This window comes from Vicugna pacos, chromosome 11 (genome assembly GCF_048564905.1).
Source record: "Vicugna pacos chromosome 11, VicPac4, whole genome shotgun sequence".
Lineage (NCBI taxonomy): Eukaryota > Metazoa > Chordata > Mammalia > Artiodactyla > Camelidae > Vicugna > Vicugna pacos.
In genome coordinates, this window is record NC_132997.1 from 34099653 (window position 1) to 34112742 (window position 13090).

The 13090-nt window shown below is 36.9% G+C and overlaps 1 protein-coding gene across 3 annotated transcripts in view; it reads left to right on the forward strand.

Annotated features, from left to right (window-relative positions):
- Nucleotides 1-13090, forward strand: part of CSGALNACT2 (chondroitin sulfate N-acetylgalactosaminyltransferase 2) — a 45897-nt gene that overhangs the window by 14188 nt on the left and 18619 nt on the right. For 2 of the 3 annotated variants that reach the window (XM_072971088.1, XM_072971087.1), the window contains 4 exons: nt 4377-5311; nt 7647-7863; nt 9264-9365; nt 12645-12823. In XM_072971088.1, the coding sequence (XP_072827189.1) occupies nt 4651-5311; nt 7647-7863; nt 9264-9365; nt 12645-12823 (1159 nt within the window). In that variant the 5' untranslated portion in view covers nt 4377-4650. Of the gene's footprint in view, nt 1-4376; nt 5312-7646; nt 7864-9263; nt 9366-10269; nt 10362-12644; nt 12824-13090 lie in introns of those variants that run through there. The other variant, XM_072971090.1, reaches the window with a different exon arrangement.

Below are 13090 nucleotides of genomic sequence, written 5' to 3' on the forward strand. Positions count from 1 at the left end.
ATTATAGATCTATTCATATTTACTATTTCTCCTTGAGTCAGTAGCAGTAATTTGTGTCTTTATAGGGCCTAGACCATTTACAGTTTAAAGCAATTTAAATAATAACAGAAATTTTGTAATTTTCCATGTAGTTAACGTTTCTGTTTTCTTCATTGCTTTGTGTAGCTCCATATTTCCACCTGGAATCATTTTCCTTCTGCCTAAAGGGCTTGTAGTGCCAGGTCAGATGGTGATGAATTCTTCTGACTTTTTAATATCTAAAAAAAGTAATTGTTCTTGAAAGATACGTAGAGTTTCTGAGTATAGAATTATAGGTAGATGTATTTTTTCCTTTCAGTCCTATAAAGCCATTGCTCCACTCTCTTTATCTCTTGTGTGTGGTGGTTTTCCTTAAGCCACTGTTAAGATTTTCTAATTATCTTAAGATTTGAGCAATTTGATCATCATGAGCCTTGCTTTAGTTTGCTTTGTGGCTCTTGTGTTTGGTATTTGTTGAGCTTCTTGGATCGATATATTGGTAGTTTTCATCAAATTTGGAAAATTTTCAGCCTTATTTCTTTAAATATTTCCACCAGCCTCTTCCCTCCTTGGAGACTCTACTTACTATATATGTTAGGCAGCTTGAAGTTGTCATACAGTTTACCAGGTGCTCTATTTATGTGTTTCATTCTTTTTTGCTTCTATATTTTGAATAATTCTTTTGCTGTGTCTTCAGTTTATGAATATTTTTTCTGAAATATCTAATCTGCTGTCAATCCCTTTCAGTATAGTTTTCATCTCAGACACTGAAGATTTCATCTCCTGTAGTTTAATTTGGAACTTTTTTTTATGTCAGCCATGTCTCTCCTTAGTTTTTTGAACATGAACATCTTTATAAATACAGTTATAATAACTGTTTTAATGTCCTTTTCTGTGAACTTGAGCATCTGTATCATTTCTAGGTCAGTTTCAATCTTTGAGTTTTTTCATTATGGGCTGTATTTTTCTTTTTCTTTGTATGCATGATTGTTTTTGTTTGGATGTCAGGCATTTTGAATTTTATTTTACTGGGTGCTGGATATTTTTATATTCCTATAAGTATTTGTGAGGCTTGTTGTGCAGTTACATGAAAACAGTTTGATCCTTTCAAGGTCTTGCTTTTAAGATTTGTTGGCAGGACCAGACCCATGTTTAGTCTAGAGCTAATTATTTCCTACTACTGAGGCAAGACCTTTTTGAGTGCTCTACCCAATGCCCCATGAATTTTGAGGTTTTCCAGTCTGTCTGGTGGGAGCATTCACTGTTCTTGGCTCTGTTTGAATGCTGGGTTCTGTGTCTTCTAATTTTTTGTGTGCTTCTTTCCTTAGCTTCAGTTAGTTACTTCCTATACCTGCAGTGATCAGTGCCCTACTGCACACCCAAAGGGTGTCATCTTCAGATCTCTGGAGTTCTCCCCTGCTGCAACTCTCTTCTCAGGTACTATATCCTTTGAATCTAGCTGCTTTGGTCTCCTCAGACTGTCAGTTCCATCTTAGCAACTCAGGGTGCTGGCTGGACTCTGCTTAGGAGTGGACTCCCTGTGCTATGTCCTGGAAACTAAGGCAGTAAGCTTTGCAATCAGTTGTTTTCTTGTTTCTCCAGGGGTCACTGTACGTTATTACCTAATGTTCAGTATCTTGAAAATCATTGCTTCATATATATTGGGGTTTTTTTAATTAATTGTGTTTGTTTTCAGTTGTTTCAAGTGTCAGAGTAAATCTGGTCCATGTTATTCTATCTTGATTATAAGAGGCTTTAGTCTGTTTTAAAGAGTAAGAATTGATGGCTCCTAAGGTTTCTTTCAACTCTGAGATCTTTGATTTTGTTTTATATATCTTTGACAGCTCAATTTCCCATCTCGACAGTGTCCCATTCTCTCCTCAGAACACTTTACTGTCTGCTGTTGGTGCTTGAAAGGTTGCTTGGGATTAACTCTGGGTTATGAGTGAACCTTGTTTATCATACAGACACACTACAGAGAATGATGGCAATCAAGGTGTAACAGCAGAAAATGGGTGTTTTCTCTAATACTGTTCTTAGCATAATCAGAGCTGTCATAATCTAGTCTTCCAGGATGTGGCTAAAGAGTTCCCTTCAGGAACTAGGCAAATAAAACTTTAATTGGAGTCGTATTTTTAACAACCAACCACAGAGCTGTGTTGCTAACATTTGTATTCTAAAGTAATTACAGCAACTTTTCTTTCAGTAGATAATATTCAACTGTAAGATAAGCATGTAAGATATCTGAAACCTATATTTTGCTTAAAGGAGGGAGAAAGAAACCTTGGCTTTAATGCTACCACTTAGTAGTTATGTAACATAATTAACCTTACTTAAATCGTTTCATTTCTGAGCCTGTTTTCCCTATCCAAAATGAAGATAATAGCAACACTATTCTGAAAAGATGGCAAGGGAAATGTATAAAAATACTTCCTAAAGCAGTATCAAGATTTTTGTATCACAACCCACTTATAAATACACTTTATGTAGATATCTCATGCCTATACATATATGTATGTGTGTGTGTGTGTGTGTGTATATGTATATATGTATATATATATTTGCAACCAAAAACTACTATATGTGATATACACCAGTATTTCCTGTTCTAGTTCATTGAAAAATAAACCTTTGGTAGTGACCCATTAATGGGTGATTTCTCACAGTTTAAAATATATTATCTATATAAAGAAAGAGAAACTGTGAGGTATCATATTAATAAAAGGTTGAAATACTTAAATTATATACTGTTAGTTCTATTATTAAGTTTGAATATAGTATAGTTAAATATGTATAACTTTATTATCAACAATTATATAAGATTATATCTCCACATTTTTAGCTCTAGTCTTTTCCCTGATAAACAGGCTTAGTAGTAACTTACAAATAGTTAAAAGAGATACCTCTGAGTTTTAACTTTTAAACAATGAAATTTAAGTGGTTTCTTATGCTAAGAATTACAGTTTTGAGGCATGTTAAAGTCCTGGAACTAATACTAGCTTTGCATCCTTGTTTTTTGCTTAGTTTTCTTAATACTGAGTTTTTTCCTTTTTTTCTGTGTCACTTAAATAAGATTTACAATCAGTAAAACAGATGCCACCATAGTAAAACTTACTTGTGGTGAGTTAAATTTTTAAGAATACTTAGTTATCTTTTGGTTAACTAAAGAAATAAATGGGAAAGGGTAGTTAAGTCCATAGTTTGTGGCCCACTAGCCATAAGAAGTTTGAATCTGTCCTGCATTTTGCACAGATATGTGCCACAGAAAACACACATTGCAGCATTTTTCACAGAAGGCATCCAGGCTTTCCTAATGACCAAGAAGCTGGCTAGGACTGATGTTCCCACGTGACCTTCCTCCAATAGGTTCTGCTGCACTGGTAGAAACCAGCTCTGTTAAAAGCCTACTGTAGTATCGCATATTCTTCTTGACAAGCACTTCATTAGAACAGAAGTCCTCTCTGCAGGGGAGGCCTTCCCTGTGCCTGTCTTCTAGATCTAACCTCTATTTCTAGAAGGGAATTTTTAGTTCAGAAAGAAACAAGGAAGACCTCACACAACTTGGTTGTGGTATGAAGGATAGCATCTAATTTTATAAATTTATAAACAGTTCTTAAATTTTTTCCCTGCAGATAAACATTTTCATTTTTTTTTCTTTATATAGACTCCAGACCTTTCCAGACTTATGGGAAATCTGTTGCTGTGTAATACGGTGGAAAGAATTATGTGATCTAATGCTCAAATAATCTCCTGGAGGACTTTGGATATAAAAATGTTTCTTAATGTGTTTTCCAGATGTCTGTGACCTTTTGAAATTGCTTTTCCCCCCACTTAATTTTAAGGCTGTTAGAGTGACTGAGTTGAGCTATAGAAATTAATGAAGTAGAATGCTTGAATTGGATAAACTGGAAGACAATATCTCTCTAGAAAGCCATTATGAATATAACAAAAACAGTTTATAGTTCTCCCCAAATGGTCATATGCTATAGATGTGAAATGGCAAGTTAATAAAAATATTTTGTTAATAAAGAGTTATATGTGATGTAATTTTCAAATAGTTAGAGACCAATAGAATCTACATAATACAAACTATGCTAAACATAATCTTAATGGTTCATTGATTCATTCAGGTTATGGATGTATAGACATTCTGGTTGAAAGTATTACATGCGAAATTTTAGTGTTTTGTAAGGTATTTTTCTTAATACTTTCTCCCAGGTTTTATTGACTATTCTAAATTAGTGCCTCTCATGGTGCTCTACCTGCAGTAGTCATATAGCCAAGTTTATCGAAGCTATCAACAATTTGATATGCTTAAGGAAACAAAATTCTGATTGATTCTGATCTGTTTCTTTCAGAAAAATCACCACCCATGTAATGGAATTTTACCTGATGTGTAGGTCAGATTTCTTTATTCTGGATATCATGCTAACAGTACAGGAAAAATGCATTGTTTCTCATTTCTGCAAGTAGTCTTCACTGCTGAAGGAAGAAATTTTTTAAGCTACAGCCGAATTCATTTTGGTACTTTTTATGGAAATCCTGATTTTGTTTTTACTTTTTTATAACCTTTTGCTAAAGGAATGAACAAGCAAAGAGCTTATCTCATTAGACAAGTCTATAATAATAAGAATGCCTAGAAGAGGATTGATTCTTCAGACCCGGACCCACTGGCTACTGTTTGGTCTTGCTTTACTCTGCAGTTTGGTGTTATTTTTATATCTTCTGGAATGTGCCCCCCAGACTGATGGAAATGCATCTCTTCCTGGTGTCATTGGGGAAAATTATGGTAAAGAATATTATCAAGCCCTCCTACAGGAACAAGAAGAACATTATCAAACCAGAGCAACCAGTCTGAAACGCCAAATTGCCCAATTAAAACAAGAATTACAAGAAATGAGCGAGAAGATGAGATCATTGCAGGAGAGAAGGAATGTAGGGGCTAATGGCATAGGCTATCAAGGAAACAAAGAGCAAGCACCTAGTGATCTTTTAGAGTTCCTTCATTCCCAAATTGACAAAGCTGAAGTCAGCATAGGAGCCAGACTACCTAGTGAGTATGGAGTCATTCCCTTTGAAAGTTTTACCTTAATGAAAGTATTCCAGTTGGAAATGGGTCTCACTCGCCATCCTGAGGAAAAGCCAGTTAGAAAAGATAAGCGAGATGAATTGGTAGAAGTTATTGAAGCCGGCTTGGAGGTCATTAATAATCCTGATGAAGATGATGAACAGGAAGATGAGGATGGTCCCCTTGGAGAGAAACTGATATTTAATGAAAATGACTTCATAGAAGGTAATGTGACAAATGTGTTGATCCATAGTTATGTTAGTATGATAGAATCCTATTATTGTATGCTGGCGGTATGTCAGTCATTACCCACAGTATTAAAGCATTTAAATTTTTAACCACTAAATTCCAACAAGAATTTGAAGTGACTTTTTAGAAAAAATTATAATGTGACCGTAATAAAATAGAAAATAAGGAGCAGGGAAATAGAAAAAAATCTAAGCTCATGTAGCAGAATACCCCCCAAGCTGAAGGGCTCTTCAGGTTGTGTGTGTATTTGCATATATATGTATTTGCATTCATTTCTTAACTGGTCTTGATGTTCATTTTTTACATATTTTTAAATATATGAACTGAAACTCAAGATTTGAAAACCATTTGCTGAAGGAAAGAAAATATTCTAATTTAGCTGATTAGTGGTTATTCTATATTTTAGGGGGAGGAGAAACACGTGTCAGAACATCAGGCATACATAGTTCTGAAAAGCATATTTGGCATTTGTAAAAGTAAAGAAATAAACCTGATTTTCTATTACAGACTGCAGAAAGGGCATGGGATTTTTATATCAGTATGGGACATGACTCAAAAGTTGAGGAACACTTGTAATTTAAGATATTTGTTCATTGATATAAACAGGAATAATTATAGATCTCAACCCATCTCCCTCTTAATACTCCCTGCTAGATATTTAATTGCAGACTTAAAACCATTTTGTATACAAATACTTCTTAAAAGTTGTCTTTGCTTCATTCTATAAACAGTATACCACAAGTAGGCTTTTTTGATCCCAAATCATCATGGGTATCACTTGCTTGAGGCTTTTGGAGGCCATCAGGAGGACATTGAGCTTTTCTGTGGCATTTCAGCCAGCTTCTGTCTATAGCCATCTCTTTCTGCTGCTGTCACTTCCTGCAATTTTTGATGGGTTGTTTCTTTCAGAACTCTTCTAATTTTTCTGCATGCTCAGCTTTTTGTCTTCTCACTCTGTATGTTTGTAACTTACGGCAGAATTGAAAGCTACAGAGGAAATAAAATAACTAACTAAGATGTATAAAATGTTTTCATGTCCACCTAAAAAGAAAGGAACCTATGCCAGTTTTATTTCTACAGCTTTGCTTTTCTTATAACTCTCCTTGGATTCTGTCACTTACAGGATTTTTCTCTGCATGAAACATATTTTGTCCCTCACTTTTTCTCCATGGTGCCTCTTCCTTCACCAAAAAAAAATAATTACTGACAATGACTGAGTAACTCCTGTTCCTCTTCCAGACTTTAGCTTAGATGTCACTTCTTCTGGGAAGGCATCTCCAACCTGCAAGTCTAAGATAGCAGTGCCTCCTATGTGCTCTTGTGACCTCTACCCTATGTCCTCTCTCAAAGCACTTTTGTGCTCTTGTGACCTCTACCCTGTGTCCTCTCTCAAAGCACTTTTCATAGTATATGGCATTGCCCATCTCCTATTAGACTGTCAGTCTCAGGAGGAGTGGGACTTGTTCACTGATTTATTCCCAGATGTTGACTGACTCACACTTCTGTAAGTCTAACCTCTCTCTTCAGTGTTGCCCAGGAGACTTCCATACTTTTTTCCTAAAGGCATCTCAAATCACCATGTTTAAATTTATGCTAACTTTTCTTTGTCTGACTGTGCTCTGTTCAGAATGTGTATGTTTGCATGTGTATATCACTGTAATATTTCTTTATTTTTCTATCACCCTCACTCAACTGACCCTTCCTCAGAACTGGGACATGTATCGCTCTTTATACCATCAGTGCCTGGCACAAATGCAGTCAATTCATTTTTGTTAAGCTGAACCGACTAATAGACAATGTGACTCTCAGGTCTAGAATTTAGTATTGCTATAAGTAATTTCTTTATTTTCATCATTTGGTTTTGTATTGATAGGCTCTGCTATTTAAAAAGTCATATGTAAAAAGGAATCATTGTCATTTTTTTTTAATTGGGAGGAGAGGTAATTATGTTTACTTATTTATTTTATTTTTAGAGGAGGTACTGGGGATTGAACCCAGGACTTTGTGTATGCCAAGGTACATAGAGTGACTGCACTCTGCCACTTGAGCTATACCCTCCCCAAGGAATCACTGTCATTTGGAGCGTATTTTATGGATTGAATACTCTAGCAGAGTGGTGAACGCTTTTTTAACCTCTCCTTTTAAAGAAATAGTTGTTACCGACTGTACAGTGGGGATAAATATTTTTACAAATAAATAAAACTCCTATAAGTTTGGTTTTGCATTCTTGATATGTGGGTGAAATCAGTAGCCAGATTGAATTTGTAAACTTTGACATGGAGACATCTTTGTTCCTAACTCTTTCCTTTAGGTTATTACCGTACTGAGAGAGATAAGGGCACACAGTATGAGCTCTTTTTTAAGAAAGCAGACCTTATGGAATATAGACACGTGACCCTCTTCCGCCCTTTTGGGCCTCTCATGAAAGTGAAGAGCGAGATGATTGACATTACTAGGTCAATTATTAATATCATCGTGCCACTTGCTGAAAGGACTGAAGCGTTCGCGCAGTTTATGCAGAACTTCAGGTAACTCTCAGGGCTTAGTGATTTGGCTAAGCGCTCCTTAAAAAAAAGCGTATTTCTTGCCGTTTTATTTAATTTACCTTCACTGAGTATGATGACTTAGAATTACAGAGTAATTCTGTAGGCTCAGGGGAACTTTATGTTTTGATGTTCCCTTTTTTCTTATAGTATGTGTACTATACTGTATTATTGACAGTTTGAACTATGAAGTAAACTGAGGGTGACAATTATTAGAAACTAAATTTGATGACCTTTATAATTGTGTTTGAATTCATTTTAGGACAAGTTGAATTTTTAAAAGTAGCTTTATTGAGGAATAACTTACAAACAATTAAATCCACATATTCTAAATATAGAGGTTTCATGACTTGATGAATGTGTACATTCATGTAACTGTCTCCTCAATCAAGATATAGAACATTGTTATCTCTCCAGAAAATTCCACTGAGAACAATTTGAATTTTAAAATTGAAAGAAATTTTGGAAATACAAATATTCAAGTGAAAGATGGGAGAACATTATTCCATCTTGGGAAGCAGAGATTATAACATTTTTTAAATATTTTTTTCTTTTTTTGATCATTAAATTTGGATTTTTTAAATGCTGAAGTGTTAAAAAAATTAACAGCTTCATATTAGGTAACTACTTGAAAGTTTTACTTTTTGTTTTACTCTAACAGTTGTCATGTTTTTAATACTTTAATATGCTTATTTTTTTAATAACTTCGTAATTCCAGTCTTTGTTCTCATTGAAGTTGTTGAATGTAAAAGTTAGGCACACAATTCTGTTGCAGAATTTCTTAGAATATCTAAAAGTCATGCTTCCAAATGAGTTTCATCTTTTTGAAATTGCTCACTTGAAATCTGACTTCCTAAAACATTTTTTAATTGCCTGTCTTGGAATTACCTTCAGATGCTACATTATTCTTTATAGTTAATAATCTCAGTCATGGCAAATATTTATTCCTTGACAATAGGTATAATTTCTGGAATTAGGCAGTCTGAAGACAAAATACCTTTTGACTCAAAACTTGAATTATTTATTTATTTATTTGCTTTTGGACTGATTGAACTTATTTCCTTGAGCAGCTTGTAACTTGCTTCTGAAGGCAATGCCAAAGCAAAAGCTCCAAAGATATTTTGAAATATGGCGACTTCTTGTGCTGCTTACATGCCCCTTCAAGTGTTGCATTCATTTAGACATAAATGTTGTCATGTGCTTGCTGTGACGCCTTTAATAATTCAGCAATATTGCCAGTTTTATTTTCACTTAAAACTCCATGTGATTTCATCCTAAGTAAGAAATGCTTCGTTCATTTTCTTGTTAAAGCTTCATGTGATTGCTTTCTGAATGAGTAGTGCCTTATGTATTTTCCTGAATGAACTCTTTTTCAATTCTGTTAGGGATGTATGTATTCATCAGGACAAGAGAATTCATCTCACAGTGGTGTATTTTGGTAAAGAAGGACTATCTGAAGTCAAGTCTATCCTCGAATCTGTCGCAAGGTTGGTGAGGCATGTTTGCATTGAAGTCCTTGATATATAACTTTAGAAGAATGAGAATTTCAGATATTTAATGAGTATTTCAGATATTTAATGAGTCAATAATTTTGAATGGCTGCTTTCGGCTGAGCATGTGAGTGGTGGTGGTAGCAAGTTCCTCATTTCACCCCTGAGTTCACTCATGCAACTCTAGATGACTCATCTTCCCTTAGCTTCTTAGCAGACAGCCTAGCTGATCTGGGTGCTCTCACTCTGTGGCCCACTCACCTTCTGTATATTTGCCTCCATTTATTCTTCATTTCCTTCCGTTGAACTCTTTCCCTTTTTCTAAATCTAACCTCTTCACTTTGATTTCATCTCCTGAGCTTGTCTCTTACTTGCCACCCTTCTTTCCTTTCATTTTCCTAAGTTCCTTCTCACCCTGCAAGTGATGCTTATTTAGGACTCCCCTATCCTTCAGAGACCTCTGCCTGACTCTACGGTTCCCAGTAGCTACTCTTAGGTTTCTGTCCTTTCACAGCTAAACCTCACAGAATGGTAGTTCTCTAACCAAGCAACTTATAGTACCTGGCACATAGTAGGTGCTCAGAGGTTTGAATGAATGAATTAGTAATTCCTTAATACTCCATTATTAATCCTGTAGCTTCTCAACCTTTTTGTCTCTAAGTTATGGGCCCAAAGTTATGACCTAACTGCCGCAACCAGGCTTTTCTCTGTCATCCTCCTTGATTACTTGTTTACATTTGATAACTAACCAGTACTCCCTTCTTGAAACTTTCCTCTGATGTTTGTAAAATGTAAATATTTTGTAAATGTAGATATGTTATAATGTAAGATATTAGGTTGATTGTCTTTTCTGACCACATCAACTCTGTATCCTTTACTTGCTTCTCTACCTTTCTGCTAGTTGTGGCCATTCCCTAAGAGTCCAGATTTGGCCGGCCATTCTTCTCGAATCGTTCAACTAACATTCATTGAGTCCCACCGACTATGTTCCAGGTACACTGCTCGGGAGTCTGACTGGGGTGGCTGGGATAGGACTGGGCCCAGAGGAAGGAGTTGCAGTTCCTACCCCAAAGGGACTCTCACAGCATTGGAGTATAAAAAACAGACACTGTCTTCTCCTCCCCTTTCATCAGCTCCCCCTCCTGATGGCCCCCTTTCAGTTCAGACTAAGACCATTCTCACGATCCCCTGGGCTTGATGTCTGAGAGCCAGAGTCTTCACTCATTCTTTACCTCTTATTTGTCAGCTCCTGCTCACTGCACAGGACCTCTGCTCTGTCCTTTCCTTGCTGCAGCCACCACTCTAACCCAGGTTCCCCCTCCCTCCATTTCTCCCCTTATCTCTTCCCTCCTTACCATTTTCAGATCACCTACTTAGTGCTTATGGCTCACGTTGTTATTATAAAGTTGTCCCTGCATTAATCCAGATTCCTCTGTAGCAAATGATGGAAACTTACCTTGAGCTTGCTTGAGGAAAATGGGAGCATTATTGAAGAATCTTGACTAACTCCTGAAATTAAAGGGATTATTATAACCAAATTTAATGAAGAAAACCAAAACAGCTTTGGTATCTTAGAAGCTGGGACCAGAGACTCAAATACCATCAGAATCTCTTGTTGTCTTCTTACCTGTTTTTCTCTGCATGTTGACTTCATTCTCCTGTTGCAGAGTGGCTTCTTCCACATGTGAGGTATATGGCTGTTGGCAGCTCTGGGCTCACATCGTCTCAGCTTTGCCATCAGAGAGAAAAGAGCTTTCTCCCAGGTCCAGTTGAGCAAATCCCAGAGAAGGACTTTTGCCCACTCTTGAGCCAGTCACCATAGCCAGATGGGGTGGGGGTATTGTGATTGGCCCAGCTTGAGTCTAGTCCCGGTCCCTAGGAAATTACTGTGGTTGGGCTATTCTATGATTAGTTCCTCCACTTGGTGCTGGGAGTGTGAGGTGGTGATCAGAAGTTTCCCCCAAAGAAGGGAGAGATTTATAACCTATAAAAGGGGAGCCCCTGGAGTCCACTCCATGCACTATTTGAGTCTTTGTTTCCATCTCTCCATTCCCCATTCTATACTATTGTAAGAGTAATCTTTTTTAAATGCTGTTTTTTTGATCCAGCTATCCCCTAGTACAGTGGTTCTCCAACTTTATCATCAGAGTCACCTGGAGTGACTTGTCCCAGGAGAGAGACAGATGCTCAGCTCCTCCCCTAGTATCTGATGCAGGGGACTGGGGTGGGGCCTGAGAATTTGTATTTCTAACACATTCCCAGGGGAATCTGATGCTGTGGATGCAAGGACTTGTCTGTGAGAACCACTGCCCTGGTGGAAAAACCCTGACTCCTCCTTGCCTTTAGAACACTGGCTTTAACTTCTCACAGAAGGTACCCCTCAGTCTGACCCTTTTCTGATCTTCTCTCACTGTTCCCATTTTAGGACCCCTCTATTCCAATCTGATTTGTCTCATCCCTGTTCTTTAAATTGCTTTCTACTTTCTTGCCTCCTTGCCTTTGAGAAGAATTAATTGGAATGACCTTTATACTCACCACTGAATTCAGGATTCTAACCAAGGCATAACTTAAATTCTGCTTCTAGCATCTTCTCTAACTACTCCAGACAAAAGCAATCTTTTCTTTCTCAGAACTGCTGTTCATTCATTCATTCAACAAATATTTATTGAACTCCTACTCTCTGAGGGACACTGTGTCCATAGTAGAGAACAGAACAAAACCTCTGCTCTCATGGAGCTTACATTCTAGTGGGAGACACTCGAACAGACATGTCTGGTGTTACTGAGGAAAACAAAGGTGGGCAAGGGGACAGACGTTAAAGAGAAGGGAGCTTAGGGCTACGTCACATACAGCATGAGGAGATCCCTCTGATAAGGGGACATTTGAGCAAAGATATGACAGACTTGAGAGAAGAGCACCCTTTGTATGTATCATTCATAAGGATTCCATTATTTATTACCAAACATGATGGCTATTTTTCCCTGTGTATATTTCTTATCTTCCCAGTAGGTTTTTAAGATCCTGAAGGGTAGTAGGGTCTCTCAACACTTATTAACCTCACACCACTAGCATGTTGCCTCAAATGTGGGCATTTAGTGAGTATCTGTCCTTGATGATGGTCATACACGTGAAGCTCTTGATTGCCTTTCCCTGTATGAATGTAGAACCAACATAATAAATAACCTGAAGTGTAAAATATGTTTTGTAAGTTGTGTTGAAGGAAGAGAGTCAACTTTAAGTGGAACTTACCATTTGTTATATGTGCTTTCCTTATAGTGAGTCTGATTTTCACAATTACACCTTGGTCTCATTGAATGAAGAATTTAACCGTGGACGAGGACTAAATGTGGGTGCTCGAGCCTGGGACAAGGGAGAGGTATTGATGTTCTTCTGTGATGTTGACATCTATTTCTCAGCCGAATTCCTTAACAGCTGCCGGTTGAATGCTGAGCCAGGTGTGTAAAATGGTGGCGGGTGAGTTGAGTGTAGAATTTAAAACAGTGTCAGCATGTCTCATATTTTGAATCAAGTTAATTATGTTTTTTTGAGTTATATTAGGCATAATTTAACTGGAATTTTAAGTAGAAAAGTGAAAATTTGCCCCCCTGAAGTTCATACCCCTTGTTCTCTTATGGCCAAATGCCAGTGTCTATATTTGAATCTAAATAAACACATGCAAAGAAGTAAAAAGTCATGAAATTGACAAGGAGGAAGCAGCACCC